The sequence below is a fragment of the Impatiens glandulifera genome, unplaced genomic scaffold, assembly GCF_907164915.1.
Source record: "Impatiens glandulifera unplaced genomic scaffold, dImpGla2.1, whole genome shotgun sequence".
Taxonomy (NCBI): domain Eukaryota; kingdom Viridiplantae; phylum Streptophyta; class Magnoliopsida; order Ericales; family Balsaminaceae; genus Impatiens; species Impatiens glandulifera.
The window spans coordinates 863,903-888,738 of NW_025919140.1; the positions used below are offsets into that span (position 1 = coordinate 863,903).

At 32.3% G+C, this 24,836-nt stretch overlaps 1 protein-coding gene across 1 annotated transcript; it reads left to right on the forward strand.

Annotated features, from left to right (window-relative positions):
- The first annotated feature begins 22,271 nt into the window (after nucleotides 1-22,271).
- LOC124917585 (RING finger protein 44-like) lies at nucleotides 22,272-23,436 on the forward strand. The gene is made up of 5 exons (XM_047457981.1): nucleotides 22,272-22,518; nucleotides 22,631-22,785; nucleotides 22,885-22,989; nucleotides 23,066-23,224; nucleotides 23,302-23,436. Exons 1-5 carry the CDS (start codon nucleotides 22,272-22,274, stop codon nucleotides 23,434-23,436), a joined length of 801 nt encoding a protein of 266 aa, XP_047313937.1.
- The last annotated feature ends 1,400 nt before the right edge of the window (nucleotides 23,437-24,836 follow it).

Consider the following 24,836-nt stretch of genomic DNA (forward strand, 5'->3'; position numbering starts at 1 on the left):
TTAAAGTTTTTCAAATTTTCACTTTTGCTCGTAGTTCCGGTTTCACTTGAAGTCTTGTTAACAGGAAGTTTTTAAGTTAACTTTATAAGTTTGGAAAAACCGGAAGGAAGGATATGAATAAAAACCGGAGACTTTGAAGATTAACTATTTCATTAATAAGAACATTGAACATTGAGCGGTTTTGGTCGTACAGCAAAATGACCAAAAACCGGAGAATAAAAAGAAAGAAAATTTAGTCTTCTGTGAACCATCCTCCTTCCATCCTCCTTTCATACCACTTTTCAATGGTGTTTTGAGGAAACCGTTCCTCAATTCTTGATAACCACCTATGTATCATGAGTATGGTGATGGTGTTAAATGGTCCAACCGGAACACCGGTTCCAAGGTTGCGACGTTTGGACATCAGAAACCGGGTGATTTGAGGGGCGTAACTGATCCTTCCTCTTGCAGCGGTCATGAGCTGCTTCAGTTTGTTGTAGAGGTAGGTGGCCCAGTTGATGGAGGAGTTGCGAATGATGGCTATCATAATGTCGAATGCCTCCCGGCTGTAGTTCTGGTTCGGCATTCGGCCTATGATAGACCTTTGGACCAAATCGTGAAAGAGTTGGTAGTGAGGAGCGAGATTTTCTTTCTTCCCAAAGTCCTTGATAGGAGTATAGGAGGAAGAGAAGATCTTGAAGAAGTCTTCCTTAGCCGGTAAGTATGGCGTTGGGAAATCAGAAAAACCTTCGGTCGGAAGGTGAAAGAAGTTGGCGAATTTCTCCTCGGTAAACTGGAAGAATTGGCCGTCGACGATGGTGCGGATGCTGCCATCATCTAAAATGTGACCATTGTTGAAGAATTCACACACCTCCTCTACGAGAATGGTGTCTAAACCCTTAAGGAAGCCTTGCAGCCCAGAATCTATGATATGCTGAAAGATGCAATCATAGTATGCGCTATCTTTGATATCTTCAAAATCGATGATAAGTGTATTTCTTAGCTCGGCAGACATGATGATGAAGAAGGAGTGAGAAAGGATTTTCTTAACTTTCAAATTTTAGAGAGAAGGAATGCTTGGAGGCGTGCTTTGAAAATGGATAACATCATCCCCTTTTATAGCCTGGAACGGTTGAGAGCATTTAATAGGAATATTTGAAAAATCTAGCCGTTTATGTTTAGTCATTAATGACTTTGTGATTTTTCCAAGAGAATACAAGCATGTCTTGTCGAATCAAGTCAGGCATGCTTTTTGATAATGATGATTTCTGTTTCCAAGAGATTTGATATTTGACACGGCACATTTAGTATTTGGTCATTTATGATTTTAGATTTTGACTTAACATAGGAAGGAAATCTGCTTCATTGATTGAGGTGCAAAACCGGTAGTACAGCAAAATTACCAGTTTTGTGAAAAGAGATGGAAATAAAGAGAAGAATAGGTTAGACGTTTGATGACTCAGCCGCTTGATTTCTTCTGGCCTTGACTGCTTCCTACCGGTCGATCATCTCTTGTACTCTTTCCTTGGTGAGCACATGCCTTGGATGAAGAGTTACAAATGGTCCTGAGTGAATATCCAGACTTGCACAGAAACCGCTCAGCTGAGGAGCGTAGCCGGTTTTGTTGGAAAGGGGCATCTTCTTCAGGTTACTGAAGATGATCCAGGACCAGTTAATCGGTGTCCCAACCGTTACAGCGATCATCATCTCGAAGAGCCTTTGAGTGTAATAGTAACTTTTCTCTCTATACAAGACAGATTTTCCCAAAATCTCGTAGAGAAGCTGGTACTTATGAGAAAGTTGACTTTTGGCACCCCAGGGTTTAACCGGGATATCTGATCCTGAGAAACGGCGACACATCTCTTCCATTGTCACCGGGGAGTATGTTAGGTCGGTTACCCCTTCATTGGGCAAACCGCAGTATACAGCGAAATCCGTCTCGCTGAATAGAAATTTTTGACCGTAAACTTGTGCAACGATGATATCTCGGTGCACTTCCTTTCTGGTTTGGAAGAGTTCTTCGACTACTAGGTAGTCAAGAATGAATCTGTTCTCAAGGAAGCTTCTTAGCCCGCTTCTTTCTATGGCTAAGAACATTTCCTTGACTTCATGATCTTCATATTGGTAGATTGAGTTAAAATCTGCCAATAGGATTTTCTTTGCTAAGGAGTTGGTGTTCATGTTTTTTAGAGAGAGAATTTATCTCAAGAATGAAACTTGTGAATAGTAGACTTGTGAAATTTTGTGAAAGATTATAGTTGGTTTATATAGCCCGTGGTTCGGCTGGTATTAATGAGTTTAAGCATGCTTGATGATGTCATCAGCTACTTAATAGACCTTAACTTGTTAAAGTAACTAATGGTTATTTCCAAGGTAAAATCTAATTATTACTAAGATAACAATGATGACAAATATCTATTGACAAGATGTGAGTCTCCCTCTCTTGATGATGGACACATGTCGTCATCTCGATTGTGGTAGACTTGTTTTTATTTATTACAGGCTTCATTTGTCAAAATATGCATGAAAACTCAGTCAGTCATCCCAGGTTAACCGGAAAAGTTCATTCTATCAGACCAGAATGTATTTGTACTAAGCGGTTTTCCATGACCGGTTTTAGTAGGATATTTTATTCCGATTGTGAAGAAATGTTGATTTTCGTCAACACTTGTTCAACTTCGGATTTATCTTATCCACTTCAACCCGGTTATTTCAACCGTATAGTAGATATACATTTGATTTGAAATTATGAAGTGATCGGGCATAACCGGAGACTTCCTCCCGGTTAGCATTTTTGACTTATCAATGGCCTATATGAATATGGTTTGAGAAGCTTTAGCTTCTCCCTGAACACATATCCCGGTTTCTTACATGCATGCATTATATCAATTGATTAAGATTAGTAAGTCCCAAAATATTTCGAAAGTGAGAAAACTTAGCTTCCTGTAGCGGCTTTGTGAATATATCCGCTACTTGTTGCTCGGTCGAGACGTATTCCAGCCGGATGTGTTTCTCCTGAACATGCTCCCGGATGAAATGGTGTCGGATGTCGATATGCTTTGTTCTTGAGTGCAACACCGGATTGTATGTAATCGCTATGGCGCTGGTGTTGTCACAAAAGATTGGAGACTCCTTGGCTTCTATTCCGAAATCCCTTAGTTGCTGTTGGATCCAGAGAAGTTGTGCACAGCAGCTTCCAGCTGCTATGTACTCTGCCTCTGCGGTTGAGGTTGCAACGGATGTTTGTTTCTTGCTGCTCCAGGTGACTAACCGGTCACCCAGAAACTGACAGGTTCCACTTGTGCTCTTTCTGTCGATTTTGCATCCTGCGTAGTCGGCATCTGAGTAGCTTATTAGATTGAAGCTCGAGTCTTTTGGGTACCAAAGTCCCACTTCTTGAGTTCCCTTCAGATATTTTAGAATTCTTTTGGTCGCCATATAATGAGATTGCTTTGGATTTGCTTGGAATCTTCCGCACACTCCAACCGCAAACAAAATGTCAGGTCGACTAGCTGTTAGATTTAGCAGTGATCCGATCATCCCTCGATAGGCTGTGATGTCAACGGCTTGACCATCATCATCTTTGTCCAGCTTCACGGAAGGACTCATTGGCGTAGCCGCTTCTACACATGTGTCCATCCCAAATTTCTTTAGCAGTTCGGCTGTGTACTTCGGTTGGCTTATGAAGATTCCGGCTTCAATCTGCTTAACCTGAAGTCCTAGAAAGAAGCTCATTTCCCCCATCATACTCATTTGAAATCTATCAGTCATCATTTTCGAAAACTTGTCACATAATTTTGGATCGGTTGACCCGAATATGATATCATCAACATAAATTTGAACAAGTAGAATTTGTCCTTTCTTTCAAACTTGAAAAGTGTTTTGTCTATCGAACCTATTGTGAATTTGTGATCAGATAAAAATTGTGTCAAAGTATCATACCAAGCTCTTGGAGCTTGTTTCAAACCGTAAAGGGCTTTATTCAGCCGGTAAACGTGATTTTCGTGTTCTGGATTTTTAAAACCTGGAGGTTGATTAACATACACCTCTTCATTTACTTTACCGTTTAGAAAAGCACTCTTAACATCCATTTGATAAACTTTAAAGTTTTTAAAAGCTGCGTATGCAAAAAATATTCTAATTGCCTCAAGTCTTGCTACAAGGGCAAATGATTCCTCAAAATCAACGCCTTCTTCCTGTTTATAGCCTTGAGCCACTAACCGGGCTTTGTTCCTTGTAACTAAACCGTCTTCATTGAGTTTATTTCTGAATACCCATCGTGTACCTATAACCGGTTTGTTTTTCGGTCTAGGGACTAGGTACCAGACTTTATTTCTCTCAAACTCGTTTAATTCCTCTTGCATTGCTAAGATCCAATCTGGATCTGACAATGCTTCATCCACCTTTTTCGGCTCAATTTGTGATATGAAAGCAGAGTTTTCATAGTGATCCAAATTTTGTTGCCTAGTTCGGACGGGTGAGGATATGTTACTTATTACTAGTTCAAGAGGATGATTTTTGTTCCTTCTGAGGTTAATCCGAGACGTGTCTACCAAGCTTTCGGTTGGCTGATCAAGGTTAGACTTATCGGTAGGTTGGACAGAGTTAGACCGACCGATTTCTTCAGTAGAAACTGAAGCGTCAACTTTCTGCGGTAAAGCAGCTTGATCAGGCTGAATTTCAGCATCAACCGCTTGGTCCTTGACAAAGCGCCTAAAAACCGGAACCTCGTCTTCATCATCAGAATAGATATTAAAGTTTTCCATTCTGTTGTGAAGGTCGAAGGGTAATGCAGTGTTTCGTTCAACCGATTCATCGAAAACAACGTGTGCGGTTTCTTCAACTGTTAAAGTCCTAGTATTGTATATTCTGTAGGCTTTACTCACAGCTGAATACCCCAACATTATTCCCTCATCGGATTTAGCATCAAAGGCGGTCAAGTAATTCTTGCCGTTATTGTGAACAAAACATTTGCTACCAAAAATTCGAAAATACCGTACACTTGGAACTTGATCAAAATAAATTTCAAAGGGAGTTTTAGAAAACCGTTTAGTTACCAAAGATCGATTTTGTGCATAGCAAGCGTTGTTGATAGCTTCAGCCCAAAACTTTTGAGCAATACCCGAATCGGCTATCATTGACCTTGCGGCTTCCTTGAGAGTTCGGTTTCTTCTCTCAGCCAGGCCATTTTGTTGAGGAGTTCGGGCACTAGACAACTCGTGCCTAATACCGGAATCATCAAGAAAAGTAGTTAAATTACTATTTATAAACTCAGTTCCTCTATCACTTCTGATTTTATTCACTCGAATGGATTTTTCATTTTGTATTCTCAAAATCAGTTTAATCAGGTTTGGAGTTGCTTGATTTTTAGAAGCTAGAAAAGTGACCCAAGTAAATTTGGAGTAATCATCAATAACTACCATAGTATAATGCATGCCTCCTAAACTAGTTACTTTGACCGGACCAAACAGATCCATATGTAAGAGTTCTAAGCATCGTTCAGATTGATAATTTCCTTTATTTTTGAAAGATGATTTTACTTGTTTACCCATCTGACATGCAGCACATACTTTATCTTTTGTAAATTTAACTTTTGGAAAACCGTGAACTAGTTCCTTGGAACAAATAAAGTTAATTGTTTTGAAATTCAAGTGATTTAACCGTTTATGCCAAAGCCAGTTTGGATCATTTCCGGCTATCATACACACAGGTTTTTCAAAGTCAGTTTTCCAATCAACTTTGTAAATGTTTCCTATCCGGTTACCGGTTAGAAGAATGTCATTATCTTGGTTTTTGACTAAACATGAGTTTTTATGAAATTCAACTTTGTAGCCCACATCACACATTTGGCTTATGCTTAACAGGTTAAAACGCAATTCTTCTACTAAGAGTACTTTATTTATAGACAGATTACCATGGACAATCTTACCCTTGCCCACGGTTTTACCTTTTGAGTTATCCCCGAATGTGATAACCGCTCCGGTTTCGTACTTGATGTCGGTTAGTAGCTCCTTGTTTCCGGTCATATGCCTTGAGCATCCACTGTCCAAGTACCATTCTGAATTCCTTAGCCGGTTGCTTCTCCTGACTTGCAACAAACAATTATTTACACCCTTTTGGTACCCACATTTAGTTGGGTCCTCGGTTGATTAGTCCCTTTGGGATCCAGACTTGAATAAGTCGGATCACTTTCCCGGTATCTGTCTTTATAACATTTGGCTTAACTTCTTGGCTGTTGCTCAAGAATGCCTTATGTTGTGATGAGTTTCTTTGATGTCGGGTTTTATTTGATTTACTTGATTTCCGGTTGACTTTCCTTCTCTCGGGATGAAGCCATTTTTCAGATTCATTAGGACTTACATATTTAAGTGTTTCTTCCGGTTTTAGATCATTTTCGGTTTGTGAACTCTTGACAAATTTTATGAACGGAAGATTATTTTTCGTGAGTTTTATCCCGTTAGGTTGTTTTGTTTCATTTTGTTTATTTGGTTCATAACCGATGCCATACCTACACTTAGGGTGTCTTTTATAGTTACACATTTGTTTTACCGCTTGTCGTGATCTCTCCCACGCAGCCGTGACATACATTGCTCGTTCATCGGTTTCGGTTACCGGTTGAACTGTCTTCTCATTATCTGAGAATAGTTCATCCGGTTCATACATTTCGATTTCACATGTTTTATCATATACATTATTTATTCGTTCGGTTTTAGTTTCTATTGGAATTGGTATGTAAGCAGATATGTTTCTGAACTCAGCAACCATTTGGTTGAGTGCAGAAACCAGATCTTCTTTGGTAAACTCATCAGAGGAAAAGTCAAATACCTCTTCGTCGTTTGCCATGAAGCATGTCACTTTTTCTTCGCCATCTTCATTATCGGAGTATGCCCACTCGCTTCCACCGTCGGATGCAATGAGCGCCTTTTGAATTTCCTTTCCTTCATCAGCACGTTGATCATCGTTTCTTCGGTAGTCGTTTCGTTGGTTGTTATTTCCCCGGTAGTTATTCCCTTGATAATTGTTTCCCTGGTACCGGTTGCTTTGGTAGTTATTCCCTTGATAATTGTTTCCTTGATAGTTTCCTTCCGGTTTTCTATCGTCTCTTCTTGGTTTTCTACACTCTGACCTGAAATGTCCAAAACCGTCACAGTTATAACATCTCTTGTTTGATTTATCTACATAGTTATAATTAAAATCGTTATTAGATGGTGGCTGGCTCTTCTTCATGAATTTTCCGAATTTCTGAGCTAACATCGCCATCACATCTTCAGTAATTTGATCGGTATTTTTGACTGGAGCCGGTGCGGTTGATACTTGAGCCGCCGGTTCCACCGATGTAACCAAAGCTCTGGTTGCGGTTGATGTGGATGCTTCATCTTCGATCCGAGACTTGATCTCGAACTCGTAGGCTTTTAGATCCTCGAACACATCATGCAACTTCATCTGCCCAAGGGTGCTTGACTCCCTCATCACCATGGTCTTGATATCCCAAGTGTTTGGCAAAGATCTTAGGGCTTTGATGATCACTTCTCGGTTGTCATACTTCTTTCCGAGTGTTTGAAGCTCGTTGACTACACTGGTGAACCGGTTGCTGAATTCCTTCATGTTTTCCCTCGGTTTCATCCTTATATTTTCATATTTCTGTGTAGCCACCAAGATTTTGTTCTCCTTGGTTCTTTCGTTTCCCTCGTGAATCTGAATAATCGTTTCCCAGGCTTCCTTTGCATTTTCACACTCTGATATCTTATTCAAAGTGTTATCATCTATAGCCTTATAGATGTGCCTCATGCAATGGTTGTCCAGGTTACTCTGTCTTCGATCTTCACTCGTCCATAGATCTGCCTCCTTGTTGATCTTGATCGGTCCCTCTTTCAGGACTCGGCTCATCTCATCATCTAATGTAATCAGATGTAAATACATCTGTTTCTTCCAACTGCTAAATGCTTCGCTGTTTAGCATTGGCGGCTTGTCGCTGTGGGTCATGCTTCCCATCTTCTTTGGTTGCTTGAGTGCTAAGAACCTCGCTCTAATACCACTTGTTAGGATCGGGGACGCCCTTGGAGGACCGGGGTGTTTCCGGTTTCAAGAAGGGTGGCCGCTTACAACACACACACCACTTTGGTGATAGTCCGGTTAGAGACTAAAACCGTTCTCAGCACTGCACAAACTGTCACAGACTCTTGAACCGGATTCAAGGGCGGAAATGTCTGTTTCAGGTTGAAGCAACGTTTACGACTTTAGATGATGTTTTAGGAGGAGTCGGTTTTATGGATGTGAGTGACCGGTTTTAGGAGTATGATTGGTTTGAGTTTAGATAATGAAAGCAACGAAAGAACACGAGACAAAAGATTTGTTTATGGATGTTCGGAACAAACCCTCCTACGTCACCCCTTCTTCTCAGGTTATGAGAAGGATTTCCACTAACTCTTAGAGTTACAACAATACTGCCGGTCGAGCCCAACTTCGCTACTCGCCGGTTACACCAAACTCACTCTTTGATGTAATACAACAACTCAACACAACAACACACAAAGAGCTTCCGGTTTTAGACACACCGGTTTTACAGTATAGGACTTTATCTCTCTAGAACTTAATGCTTTTCGTAATTCGTAATCTACAATTTTCATAACTGATGATGCATAAAATGAAGACGTCTCGCCTTCCTTTTATAGCTGAGAAGAGCCAACGGTCACTTTTCTTCTCTCTCCTTTGGATTGGTTAATCGTTATCACGCCTGGTGCAGAGAGGTTGCTTGCACGCTTCACTTTCCTCAACACCTGGCAGTCATGCAGGCAGTTCTGAGCAAAAGATGACATAGCCGGTTTTCAGATTTGGACACGTGTTGGTCATGCACCTCCGGTTGTCAACTTCGGATCAATAAAGCATCATAGCTTTCCTCGCATGCTTCCGATCGGATCCGATCTTCTTTTATTCTTTCAAGACATGTTTCTTTCGTCATGGTACGTCACTCTTGAAGTTGAGTTTTCCGGTTTCTGTGTCTTGTGCAGTATGCTCCGGTTGGTACGTAAGCCTTTGATTTTGCTAATCGGTTGCTTTGAGAAAGTAAAACCGGTTCCTCTGATCTTTAACTTGATTACTTGAGACTGATTCCTTTGAAGTATAACAGCAACCGGTTTTTGATGCCCCCAACCGGTTCATACGATTTTGATCTGTACCTGCACATGAAAGTTAGCAACTGTTTAGTTTGTCTGGCCGGTTTTGAAAATTAACTTACTTAATTTTTCTATCAATTTCTCCCTTTTTGATTATTTAGAATAAATATTCAAAACTTGTAACGAGTGGCCGGTTTTGAAAATTAACTTACTTAATTTTTCTATCACTTTGTGTCCTCTTATTGTTGTCTAAATCGTGCTTGTGTTGCTTCAAGTTCAAATGAAAAGTTCTGCACTTGAACTTGGTTCAAGAGTTTGTGAAAACATGCCAAGTATAGAGACCGATATTAACCTCTAACAGGGTAAGTACCAATCTCCTTCGGCAATCCCGATCTTAACAATGAGTCTCGCATACCACTCTGAACAAAAATGACAAAAAGAACAACTAAGCAACTACAAAATCAGGTTTTTTAATACACAAAAAAAACTAGTAAATCAGGTAGGCACCATTACATAGAGGAAAGTTTCACAGAATTAGAAGAAAGGTTTTTGTTATCTCTCAAACAAATTATTTTTTTGAAGAAACTATTTTAATTTCAAGTCACCATATTACACTACTTTACTTTTCAATAGCTATTTTTTATCCTAGAATCTAAGGGTGAACATATCTTGGGTTGACACAAACCCTAACCTAAAATATTAATTTGGATAAGATATTTTGGGTTGAGTTGGGTTTAATTTGGGTTGGGTAAGGGTTAACCAAATTACCCAAATTAAATATATTTAATTTAATTCTCTCATAACAATCCATTATAAACTAACCATTTTTAAACTCCAATATATTCTTTAAATTTTTACTACGTTGATCTCCATTACAGTCAAATAGAAAATAATTAAAATTTTAAAAACTCATTATTATACAATTATTAATTATAGTCTAGTCATACAGAACTAACATATCATTAATATTCTAAAACACTTTAATGAATTAATTTGTTTCTGAAAATTAATAGAGTTTACCTTATTCAAGACTTTATTTAGTATGAATTATTTAAATATTATTTAAATAATCCATATTAATCTCACTTTTTATTTCTTTAACTCATTTAGTAATTAAAATATCAAAATAATTATAAGAAAATCAAAATTATGTTAAACGGATCAAAAATGCGTATAATAATGTCAAAGATATATTAGACGGAGCAAAAAACAAATTAAACGGACCAAAATTATTTAATGTGTCATAAGTGTGTTAAAAGGGCCAAAACATTTTAAACATGTCAAAAACATGTTAAATATGCCAAAACATGATAAATGTACCAATAATGTGTTAAACGTACCAAAAACATGCTAAATGTGCCAAAAACGTGTTAAACGTGCCAAAACCTATTAAACGTGCCAAAAACGTGTTAAACGTGCCAAAACTTATTCAACATATAAAAAACGTATTAAATGTGTCAAAAACGTGTTAAACGTGCCAAAACGTGTTAAACGTGCCAAATCGTGTTAAACGTGCCAAACGTGTTAAACGTGTCAATAATGTGTTAAACGTGCCAAAAATGTGTTAAACGTGTCAAACACATGTTAAACATGCCAAAAACGTATTAAACGTGCCAAAATATGTTTAACATATAAAAAATGTGTTAAATGTGCCAAAAACGTGTTAAATATATCAAAAACGTATTAAATGTGTTTAATATGTCTAAAATATGTTAAACGTGCCAAAAACGTGAAAAATATGCTAAACTTGTTAAAACGTGTTAAACATGTTAAAATGTTAAAAACGTGTTAGATTTGTCAAAAATGTTTTAAATGTGTTAAATATACCAAAAATGTGTAAAACATGTCAAAAACATGTTAAATGTATTAAAAACGTGTTCAACGTACCAAAAATGTGTTAAACATGTATAAAACGTGTTAAAGGCGCCAAAAATGTGTTAAACATGTCAAAAATTTATTAAACGTGCCAAAAACGTGTTAAAAGTACCAAAAACGTGTTCAACGTGTCAAATGTGTAAAACGTGTCAAAAAGGTATTAAGCGTGCCAAAATGTGTTAAACGTGTCAAAACGTGTTAAAATGCCAAAATTTGTTAAACATGTCAAAAATGTGTTAATTATGTCAAAAACGTGTCAATTATGTCAAAAATATATTAAACGTGTTTAATATGTCAAAAACGTGTTAAACATGCCAAAATTTTCAAGAATATGTTAAACGTGTTAAACATGTTATAATGTCAAAAACGTGTTAGAATTGCCAAAAATGTTTAAAATGTGTTAAACATGCCCAAAATATGTTAAATTGTCATAAATATGTTAAATATGTAAAAAAAATGTGTTAAACATGCCCAAAATGTGTTAAACGTGTCAAAAAGATGTTAAAACATGTTGAATATGTCAACAATGCGTTAAATGCGGCAAAAACGAGATAATTTTTAAACATGTGAAAACGTGTCAAAAATGTGTTAAACATGTCCAAAATGTGTTAAGTATTTCAAAACATGTTAAGCGTGCAAAAACTTGTTAAGCATGCATAAACATGTTAAGCGTGCAAAATCGTGTTTAACATTCCAAAAACGTGTGAAATTGATTAAAAACGAGTTACATACTAATTAAAACTAAAAACGTATTAAGCGAGTTAAAACAGAATAAACGAATCAAATACTAGATAAACGAGTTAAAAACGTGGTGAATAAGTTAAAAATGTATTAAATTATGTAAAATGAATTAAATAATTATTAAACAGAACAATATGTGTTAAATATTAAACGAGTAAAAAACGTAAAAAATGTGTTACAAATTGTCGTTTGTCTCGATCGTGTCGTTCGTGCCGTTCATGTCGTTAGTGTCGTTCGTGTCGTTAGTGTAGTTCGTGCCGTTTGTGCCGTTCGTAGCGATTTAAAATAAAGCTATTCAAAATTTGAATTTATTTGATTTGAAAAATATGGCCGTTAAATTATAAGCGGGAAAATGGTTTATATATAAGACATAATTGCATACTTGAAGTTCAAGTTTTTCTAAATATAAGACACCAATTTCTTACACTTGAAGTTCAAGTTTCTCTCTTTTTTACATACGAACATAAGACATCCATTGCATACTTGAAGTTCAAGTTTCTCTCTTTTTTGCATTCGATTATAATCCATCGTTGGACGGGAAACCAACATTATCATCATCTTCGTCATGGATCAATGGATTGATTTTTTCATGACTCGATTGGTGGATAATGTTTCTATTATAGATGATACGAGTATACAATCCACTAATCATTATGAATATGGATACGATTTTCAATATTCATTCAATATGAATCATGATCTTCATCTTCAATATTCTGCAATCGATTCTTCAAGTACAATGTGGTCTTATCATGAACAACTTGATTTCTTGGATTATTACAATTATTCCAGACTTCAGCAACTAATGCCAGGTAAATCTTACAAAATATCCACTCATCATGAGTTTTAATTTTCTCTTATTGTGAGCATAAAATGTGGATATTATGAATATCATGAAACGAATATCAAGAATTCTAATCATTTTCTCATGTTACAGGATATCAAGAACACGCATCTTACGGATATTACCTTAATGTTCATATGTTAGAATCTATAGTCTAGATCTTTAATCTTTAAATCTATATTCTTAGTTCTCTATGTCAATAAATCGAGATAAACTGTAATTGCGGAAACGTACCTGGATCTTTAATGAAGAACGGTTCATTAAGCCGTTCTTCGTTATTCTCTTATTCTTGTTCTTGGATCTGGACCTGAATCTGAATGTGGATCTTCTCGTTCTGGATCTGGACCTGGATCGGAATGTTTAATGTGGGTGGGGTTTAATTCTTCCAACCCTATATCGATAGCCTTCTTGAGAGTTCTTGAGAGATGAACTTAAATCCTTATTGTTCGATGAGAGAAACAAATAGGCTGACTATCTATATGGGTTGGGGACCTAGCCCTAATATACCCATTTATTATTCGGCCCATCAACGAAATAATGAATGGTATTTCTGCTTCTACACAAATATGTCCCCATATTTATTATAGATGTTCAAATAAGCCCATAACCTTTATATTTTAATAGATCACTTTATTTGGGCTTTAATCTTTATTATGATAACAACTAATATACAATTATTAAATTATATATGTACCCAAATATTGGAAATAATTCCAACAATCTCCCACTTGGGTCATATAATATTTCCTTCAATTGTATATTATAACCTTAAGAGCTCAAAATATTGTTATCATTACAAATACATCTATATCAATCTCGTCCATCAATTATAACAACATAGGATTAAAGCGGTTTTGTTACATTAATTCGTAACTAAACCCTCAATAGTCACATATGTCAATACAATCAAATGACATAGATTAAACATGGGTGTGTAGTGTGGATTAACATGTAGTGTGATCTTTAACATGTCTAATACCAATTGGTCCTCCTTTATTCCTTATAGAGATCAATCTGAATAACTTTAAAATCTTGATTTTCTTTAAAAACTAAATCTTTAATTTCTTTAGAAACTAATTCTTTAATGTGCACATAAATTCCAAATTGTATCTATACAAGCATCACAATACAAACTCCCACTAAAACTGTATATCATCTAAATATGTAATATCCATATGAACAATATGTTCATGAAAGACCTCGGATAGCAAATATTTAGAGAACGGATCCGTAATTTTAGAGTTTGTCCAAATATGCTCAATAGATAAATAAACATTCTGAATTCTTTATTTTCCAAATAGTTCGACTTAGTCAAACTCATATTACTATTAAAGTAAAAGAACTGCAAATTATTGTCACGTAATAACTTTAGTGGTCTTTCTATATCATTCATAATTTGCAACCTCGTGACAAAATTTTGCAGTCAGATTCTTTAATTGGATACCACAAAACACCTAATAAATTTTGCCATCAACTTGAAATAATTCGAGTGTCTACTTAACACTCTTCCAAAAATTAATTCTTTAAACTAAAATGATGTGGCACGAATTTTCGACTGTTTTATTATCCAACAAAATTCGAATCAATATACCAAATGATCTCTATCCGATTCGATTTCACTATATGAGTATGCAATGTTTTGTTCTTAAAATATCACATTAGTTGTTTGGTTGCTTTCTTAATGATCCAAACCAGGATCCTTCAAGTATTTGTCCAACATCATAAATATTCTTAATTTCTTGATTCATATAATCTAGAGCATACATTAAACTCTTGTTTAAGGAGTATTATGTATATATATTTATTTTCAAGGCTAATCTTGAAGTACTTATGAGACTAAATTTATCTCTAGATCTTTCAAAATATCCAATAATTAACATCTAGAAATTCTTTAGTCTAGTTTATTTTGTTTAGACCTATAAGGCCTGACCTTAACTGGACAACCCCAAAAGAATTTACTAGTTGTTTTAGTTGAATCTTTATTCCATATATAAGTTGTAATTCTTAACTCTTCCTTCCAAATGAATCAATTACATGAAGATATTCCATAAATATTTGTTTCCAAATAAAAAAAATATCTAAAGTAATTCTTTATTTCTTCATCTTTAATATGAATTGTCAATGCCCACGCCGATGTTTCTTTCACCATCAATTGATTTTTGACAATTAACTCAACCGTACATCAACACATTTACTTTAGTAATACTGAAGTTACCATTAAATGTGTATGAGTACTGAAGTTAAATTACTCTTAGAACAAACAAAACAAACTATAATATGTATTCTTTTATGCACCACTTTCTTTAGTAATTTTCTTTTAGGTACAATATCTGCAATTCTTACAACTTCATTTCTTTATTATGTATTAAGGTATTTGCTAAGTGAACACTATTTATGTTATTTTTGTTTCAATCTTTTATTTTTCTTACACACAATTGATGTGAGTTCATATAGAGACTATGTCTCCCTTTAGACAACTACAATTCACATCAATTAACTTAAGTGTAAATAAGAAAATCCAAATTAGATGCATGAGAATACATTATTGTAACTCTGACTTTAATGCATTACTTTTGAAACAAAATAAAACATATATTATTTATGAAATCTTTATTCTAATAATACCCTTAGCAATTTTAACCATTTTAGATATAATTCTTAAAAATACAACAAATTCTAATATGTCTTAAAAATTATATCATATAAAATGAACTTAAGATGTTGACAAAAAAATAATCCGTATAAGCAGAAGTGTTAACTTGATTAGATAACAAAACAAATGAACAACCATACTCACAAAATTTTAATAATCACATAAATTCAAAATAATAGTACGTCTCATCATAAGATACCAAACGCAACATTAATATTTAGTCTTTGGACATTAAATATTAACTTGCAAACGGTACTCTTTTGTAGTAATAAAATATTAACAATAAGTCCTGTCAAATAATTGGTTATCTTTGGATATTCCAATTATTCACATGGCCCACCGAATAATTGTTACATATTTATTACCACATGTGCATAATGTTATTCTGACCAATTATTTATCTTCCTTTGGGCCGATTAAATAACCGCATGAATTACATACACACTACCTTCTTAATTTATAAAACATATTAACCTTCACAAGAGAGCCTACTTTGGTAGGATGTTGCTTCAATTAATTGATTTAATAAATTAATAACTTATGTACATACTTTAAGTGTGTAACTCGACCAATTATTAAACTTTCTTTTGTCCGATTAATAATCGCATAGTTACAAACACAACCGTCTTAATCTTATAAAACAAATATGTTCTATAAATTAATAATTTGTACATTATTTAAATTTGCAATCCGACCAATTATTAACCTTCCTTTGGGCCGATTAACAACCGCATAATTACAAATTTAAGTGGGCCTAAAATTGTACCAAATTTTGAATGTGTTATTAACACCGAAAATCCGAATGTTGTTTTATGTATCAAAATTGCATAAATTCCATATGTGTTACACAAAACAAATAATTGTGATTTTACTAATCACTCAATTATTTCTTAATATCAATCAACACAATATATACATAAAGACCGAAATATGTATATATATTTGAATGTGTAATATAACATGATTGATTATTCATCCAAATATAATAAATAATTAAATAATCAATTACACAGATTACTCAAAATTCTAAATTTATCAATTATTAGGTTAATTGATTTCCTTAATTCTGAATAAATAACTTAATTCTTGATAAATAAGTTATTGATATTTATTTATTCTTTAATTGTAAATTATTATTATTAATAAAATAATAATCTCTTTATTCTTGTCTTTTCTTAATTTCTGAATATATTTATATAAATTGACTTTTTATTAATTTCTGAATATATTCCATACATTAATTAAGTCATAAATTAAATGGATGATACATCCGTTTTTATACTAATTCATTAAATATATTACAAACTTAATGTAATCAATATTTATAAAAGATTATAAACATGATAAGTAACTATTTTTCTTTACTTAATTCTCAAATCATAACCTATATCGTAGATATATATTAAAGTTTTAAAATTCTAGAATTGCATAATATATTTTACTTTATTCTTAATTGTATATAAATGTATTAATACATTAACAATTATTTCATGAATAAATATTTATTCAATCTTTAACTAATTAAAATAATATTATCATTATTTTAATTCCTTAAATTAATTATAATAAATATAATAATTAATTATTATTCTAAAACTCTTTAATTCTTTACATAATTATATAATTATTATTATTTTAATTCCTTAAATTAATTATAATAATTAATTATTATTCCAAAACTGAATTCCTTAATTCCTTATATATATTATTATTATTATTTTAATTCCTTAAATTAATTATAATAATTAATTATTATCCCAAAACTTGAATTCCTTAATTTCTTATATATATTATTATTATTATTTCCTTAAATTAATTATAATAAGTATAATATTATTCCAAAACTGAATTCCTTAATTCCTTACATACTTATATAATTAGAATGATAATAAATTATTATTCTAAAATTCAAATTTCCTTAATTAATTAATTAATTCGTACTCAAAATATATATATATAACCGAAATATATATAATATATTTATTAATATCTCTTTAATTATCTAATTAATAATAAATAGATATTAATTTGACCAATTCTTTAAAAAAAAATTCAACTTCTGTACCATATACTTCTCTTTTTATGACTTAAATTCAGGTTATTAATTTGAATTATTATTTTCAAATTAATAATTAAATCCAATTCTTGAAATAAAACTTTTCCATCTTCTTTATTCTTTATTATTCTTTATGATTCTAAAACTGTTTATTCTTTATGATTTCTGAAAAATCGTTTAGATGTCTAGAGTCTTTAATTCTTTACTATAACATATAATTTAATAAAGATCGTTTCTAAACTGTTCATCTTCCTCATGCTTTAACAAATAATCTTTAACAAATCCTTTTCAATATTTGATATCTTTCTTTATAACATATGATCAGTTCTTTATTTTAACTTCTTTATTATATCTTTCTAATTAATTAAATATTCATATATTATATCTAATTAGAGGATATGAACCATTCTTTAATCATAATTCTTTAAACAAAATATATTAATCTGAATATCTAAAATTATTTAGATACTTGATGTCTTTTCTTTATTTTAATCTAATCCAAAATTTTAGATTAATATATACATCAAATATTGTTGTTACTATTCATTAATTCATTCTATCATTATCCGTTCTAGCCAAATTAGATAAAGAACATAACTAGCCAAATTAGATCAAGAACAAAAAAAAAATGTCTAATCATATTCTTAAAAATTCTTATAAACTTAAATCTCAATAGATCGACATAGAGAGGGCTCTGATACCACTTGTTAGAATCTATAGTCTAGATCTTTAATCCTTAAATCTATATTCTTAATTCTCTATGTCAATAAATCGAGATAAACTGTAATTGCGGAAACGTACCTGGATCTTTAATGAAGAACTGTTCATTAAGCCGTTCATCGTTATTCTCTTATTCTTGTTCTTGGATCTGGACCTGAATCTGAATGTGGATCTTCTCGTTCTGGATCTGGACCTGGATCGGAATGTTTGATGTGGGTGGGGTTTAAGTCTTCCAACCCTATATCGATAGCCTTCTTGAGAGTTCTTGAGAGATGAACTTAAATCCTTATTGTTCGATGAGAGAAACAAATAGGCTGACTATCTATATGGGTTGGAGACCTAGCCCTAATATACCCATTTATTATTCGGCTCATCAACGAAATAATGAATGGTATTTCTGCTTCTACACAAATATGTCCCCATATTTATTATAGATGTCCAAATAAGCCCATAACCTTTATACTTTAATAGATCACTTTATTTGGGCTTTAATCTTTATTATGATAACAACTAATATACAATTATTAAATTATATATGTACCCAAATATTGGAAATAATTCCAACATCATAATCATCATCCAATGAGAAACACATCTTTAGTCCCATACCAAACTAATTTGGAGTTGACGGACCACACGCCACCAACACCAAACAACTACTTACCATATCACATAGCAGATGTATTATTTTTACCTTTGTATTTAGACTAGATTACCTTGGTTGATTGTTTATTTAGTAGTAGTTAATTAATTAAAAATATTGTTTTTTGAATAAAATAGGAAGTTGTGGTGCTCGACATTTCTGAAATGATTAACAATCATTTTGTTGTTGATCGTCAAAGTGATATTGATATGTATTTGGATATAGACAATATTTCTTATGAGGTAATTCAACAATTAATTGTTGTTTACATTTATGTCATAATTTTTGTGTCTTATGATTCAAAATGTTTAATTTCAGGAGCTTCTTTTATTGGGTGCACAAATTGGTAGACATGTTGAAACAGGCATATCAGAAGAGAGCATCAATCTTAGAAAACGGGACCATTTAATTCCCGAGACTCAAGCATATTTTTCTTCAAATCAAGGAGGAACTAATGATTTTTGTGTTATATGTCAGGTAAATCATATTGATACAAAAACTATCTTCTTTTATTATGATAACAACTAATTGTCTTTCTTTTTTTGAATTTATAGGAGGAATATATAATGAAAGAGAATATTGGAGGTCTTGATTGTGGGCATGAATTCCATGTTGATTGCATAAAGAGATGGATACTTATAAACAACATTTGTCCCATCTGCAAATCTCCTGGAATTCCTATAACTGAAGAAAGATAATATTCTTTTTAAGTTTTGTAATCAGTTTATAAGAAATATGTTTAGTTTGTTTTAAGAGCATAAATCTTCAGAATATTAATTGTTAATAATTCAAGTTAGATAGATTTTGGTTTTAAAATTTATAATTTATTTTCTCAATATTTTGAAATTGTCATGGATGGTTAGCAATATTCATTCTACAACATTAATAATAATAATAATCAAAATAATAAAAAATAAGTTGTATAATAATGATCTTTATCCATCATACCAACAAACAATCTCCCAAGATGGTGCATTTATTTGATGCAAAGTTAAAATCTCACAACTAAAACAGGATATTAGATTCAAGATTCAACATGTACTATAAAAACATAAAACATGAATACATAGGAAAAGCGAAGAAATGTAGAAAATATATTAAAAATTCGTAACAAACAAATAAGAAGAGTATTTTTAATTATAATTTGTTAGTGACACATCTCTTTCGGGAACAATATTTGGGTAAAGATTCTTTTAAAAAGAAATTGCTCACAAATCATGAGACTCGCATACCACTCTGAACAAAAAGAACAACTGAGCAACTACAATATCAGGTTTTTTAACACAAAAAAAAAACTAGTAAATCAGGTAGGCACCATTACATAGAAGAAAGTTTCACAGCATTAGAAGAAAGGTTTTTGTTATCTCTTAAACAAATCATTTTTTGAAGAAACTATTTTATTTTCGATATCAGGTTTTTTAACACAAAAAAAAAAAACTAGTAAATCAGGTAGGCACCATTACATAGAAGAAAGTTTCACAGCATTAGAAGAAAGGTTTTTGTTATCTCTTAAACAAATCATTTTTTGAAGAAACTATTTTATTTTCGAGTCACCATATTACACTACTTTACTTTTCAACCGTTATTTTTTTATCCTAGAATCTATGGGTGAACATATCTTGGATTGACACAAACCCTAACCTAAAATATTAATTTGGGTAAGTTATTTGGGTTGGGTTGGGTTTAATTTGGGTTGGGTAAGGGTTAACTAAATTATCCAAATTAAATATCTTTAATTTAATTCTCTCATATCAATCCAATATAAACTTACATTTTTTAAACTCCAATATATTCTTTTAACTTTTACTATTTTGATCTCCATTACAGTCAAATAGAAAATTTAATAATTAAAATATCAAAATAATTATAAAAAAATCAAAATTATGTTAAACGGATCAAAATACATATATTAATGTCAAAGATATATTAGACGGAGCAAAAAACAAATTAAACGGACCGAAATTGTTTAATGTGTCATAAGTGTGTTAAACGGGCCAAAACCTGTTTAACATGTCAAAAACATACAAAAACATGTTCAACATATAAAAAACATATTAAATGTGTCAAAACGTGTTAAATGTGCACAAACGTGTTAAACGTGTCAATAATGTGTTAAACGTGTCAAAAATGTATTAAACGTAGAAAAACCGTATTAAACGTGCCAAAAACGTGCTAAATATATCAAAAACGTATTAAATGTGTTTAATATGTCAAAAACGTATTAATCGTGCCAAAACGTGAAAACATGTTAAACTTGTTAAAACGTGTTAAACATGCTATAAAATTTCAAAAATGTGTTAGACTTGTCAAAAACGTTTTAAATGTGTTATATATACCAAAAATGTGTAAAACATGTCATAAACATGTTAAATATATTTAAAACGTGTTAAACATGCCAAAAATGTGTTAAACATGTCAAAAATGTATTAAACGTGCCAAAAACGTGTTAAACGTGCCAAAAACGTGTTAAACGTGTCAAACGTGTAAAACATGTCAAAAAGGTATTAAGCGTGCCAAAATGTGTTAAACATGTCAAAATATGTTAAACGTGTTAAACATGCCAAAATTTGTTAAACATGTTAAAAACGTGTTAATTATGTCAAAAATATATTAAATGTGTTTAATATGTCAGAAACGTGTTAAAAGTGCCAAAATTTTCAAGAATATGTTAAACGTGTTAAACATGTTACAATATCAAAAACGTGTTAGAATTGCCAAAAATGTTTAAAATATTTTAAACATGCCAAAAATGTGTTAAGCGTGTCATTAATATGTTAAATATGTAAAAAAAACGTGTTAAACATGCCCAAAATGTGTTAAACATGTCAAAAATGTGTTAAAACATGTTGAATATGTCAACAATGCGTTAAACGTGGCAAAAACGAGATAAATTTTAAACGTGTTAAATATGTCCAAAATGTGTTAAGAATTTCAAAACGTGTTAAGCGTGCAAAAACTTGTTAAGCATGCATAAAAATGTTAGGCGTGCAAAAATGTGTTTAACGTTCAAAAAACGTGTAAAATTGATTAAAACGAGTTACATACTAATTAAAACTAAAATCGTATTAAGCGAGTCAAAACAGAATAAACGAATCAAATACTGGATAAACGAGTTAAAAACGTGGTGAATAAATTAAAAATGTATTAAAATATGTAAAATGAATTAAATAATTATTAAACGGAACAAAATGTGTTAAATATTAAACGAGTAAAAAACATAATAAATGTATTATAAATTGTCGTTTTTCTCGATCGTGTCGTTCGTGTCGTTCGTGTCGTTCGTGCCGTTCGTGTCGTTCGTGCCGTTCGTGCCGTTCGTGCCGTTTGTGCCGTTCGTGCCGTTTGTGCCGTTCGTAGAAATTTAAAATAAAGCTATTCAAAATTTGAATTTATTTGATTTGAAAAATATGGCTGTTAAATTATAAGCGGGAAAAATGGTTTATATATAAGACATAATTGCATACTTGAAGTTCAAGTTTTTCTAAATATAAGACACCAATTGTTTACACTTGAAGTTCAAGTTTCTCTCATTTTTACATACAAACATAAGACATCCATTGCATACTTGAAGTTCAAGTTTCTCTCTTTTTCGCATTCGATTATAATCCATCGTTGGACGGGAAACCAACATTATCATCATCTTCGTCATGGATCAATGGATTGATTTTTTCATGACTCGATTGGTGGATAATGTTTCTATTATAGATGATACGACTATACAATCCACTAATCATGATGAATATGGATACGATTTTCAGTATTCATTCAATATGAATCATGATCTTCATCTTCAATATTCTGCAATCGATTCTTCAAGTGCAATGTGGCCTTATCATGAACAACTTGATTTCTTCTATTATTACAATTATTTCAGACTTCAACAACTAATGCCAGGTAAATCTTACAAAATATCCACTCACCATGAGTTTTAATTTTTCTCTTAATGTGAGCATAAAATGTGGATATTATGAATATCAAGAATTCTAATCATTTTCTCATGTTACAGGATATCAAGAACACTCATCTTACGGATATTACCCTAATGTTCATAATCATCATCCAATGAGACACACATCTTCAGTCGCATACCAAACTGGTTTGGAGTTGACGGACCACACGCCACCAACACCAAACAACTACTTACCATATCACATAGCAGATGTACTATTTTTACCTTTGTCTTTAGACTAGATTAGCTTGGTTGATTGTTTATTTAGTAGTAGTTAATTAATTAAAAATATTGTTTTTTGAATAAAATAGGAAGTTGTGGTGCTCGACATTTCTGAAATGATTAACAATCATTTTGTTGTTGATCGTCAAAGTGATATTGATATGTATTTGGATATAGACAACATTTCTTATGAGGTAATTCAACAATTAATTGTTGTTTACATTTATGTCGTAATTTTTGTGTCTTATGATTCAAAATGTTTAATTTCAGGAGCTTCTTTTATTGGGTGAACAAATTGGTAGACATGTTGAAACAGGCATATCAGAAGAGAGCATCAATCTTAGAACACGGGACCATTTAATTCCCGAGACTCAAGCATCTTTTTCTTCAAATGAAGGAGGAACTAATGATTTTTGTGTTATATGTCAGGTAAATCATATTAATACAATAACTATCTCCTTTTATTATGATAACAACTAATTGTCTTTCTTTTTTTGAATTTATAGGAGGAATATATGATGAAAGAGAAGATTGGAGGTCTTGATTGTGGGCATGAATTCCATGTTGATTGCATAAAGAGATGGATACTTATAAACAACATTTGTCCCGTCTGCAAATCTCCTGGAATTGCCTATAGCTGAATAAAGATAACATTCTTTTTAAGTTTTGTAATAAGTTTATAAGAAATATCTTTAGTTTGTTTTAAGAATATAAATATTCCAAATATTCCAAATATTAATGGTTAATAATTCATGTTTGATAGATTTTGGTTTTAAAATTTTTATTTATTTTCTTAATCTTTTGAAATTATATGGATGGTTAACAAATATTTTTTTATTTTCAAGTCATGATATTACATTACTTTACTTTTCAACCGTTATTTTTTTTATTCTAGAATCAACAAACATAACAGAATTCAAAATCATATGACACAGAAGAAAATATCCACTATATTTTGTTGTGTCATCTAGATCTAGTGCTCCATAAATGGAACAGGAAGTAGAGCAGAAATACCTCATAGTCTTTATTTCTAACATCCAAATATGAGTGGAAGCACTCAACCAACTCATGGCAATTCTGTGTGCAAAAATATCTGGTTAAAGTTCCAAAAACTAAACACAAAGGGAGACAAATGTAGACAATCCTGAAATATTGCTTATGAATCAAACTTCTTATTTTGTAAGATAGTTCTTCAGATACAAGAGTTTCAAATGCAAAATAATGTTTTGTTGAGAGAAAGTACGATTTCAACATAGTTTCATCTCGCTGTAATTGAATGATGATAAATAACCAAGAAAATAACAAATATTGAGCCAACAGATGTTATATAAATTACAGACCATTCTTTTGAAGAATATGAATATTTAAAATGAGAAACAGAATGTTTGTCAAGAACTTGCAAATGCATAGAACAAAGGAAATAGAAAATAACAAGATCAAACTTGCCAACAACCATGGTCAAGGTTTTGATGTAGCTATGAATGATCTTTGAGAACTCTTTCTAGCTTCATATCGACCAGGCAATGCTCGAACCTCGAAGCCGCACACATCTAGCAATTGGGATTCGGATAACTGAGAGACGACGAAGTCTTGGCGAGTAGAAAAGGTTTTGAAAATTGATGACGAAATCATGTTGAAATTAAAAGGCAGTGGACGGTAGTGAAGGAGAAATGAAGTATAAATAGTAGAGACGGAGATGAAATCTCAATTTTTTTTTCTTTTTATTGTCTGAAATCTGAATATTCCGGCGCTAGATTCCTGAACCAACCAGTTCCAAATTATAAAACGAGTTTTTGACGGGTTCAAATGTTATGTTCCACCCTCTACCACCTTTACAAAAATTAATTAATACGTCAAATATAATGAAGAGAGAAAATTCCACCTATTTTGTGAGGTGGTACAATACCAAACATAAATTTTGGAAAAGCAGATTTTACTGAACAAAGAGAGAAAATAAAAAAATGAGGGCATCCTTCTTCTATGTAGATAAGAGATTGAATTTAAAACTGTATATATATATATATGTAAAGAATGAGATACA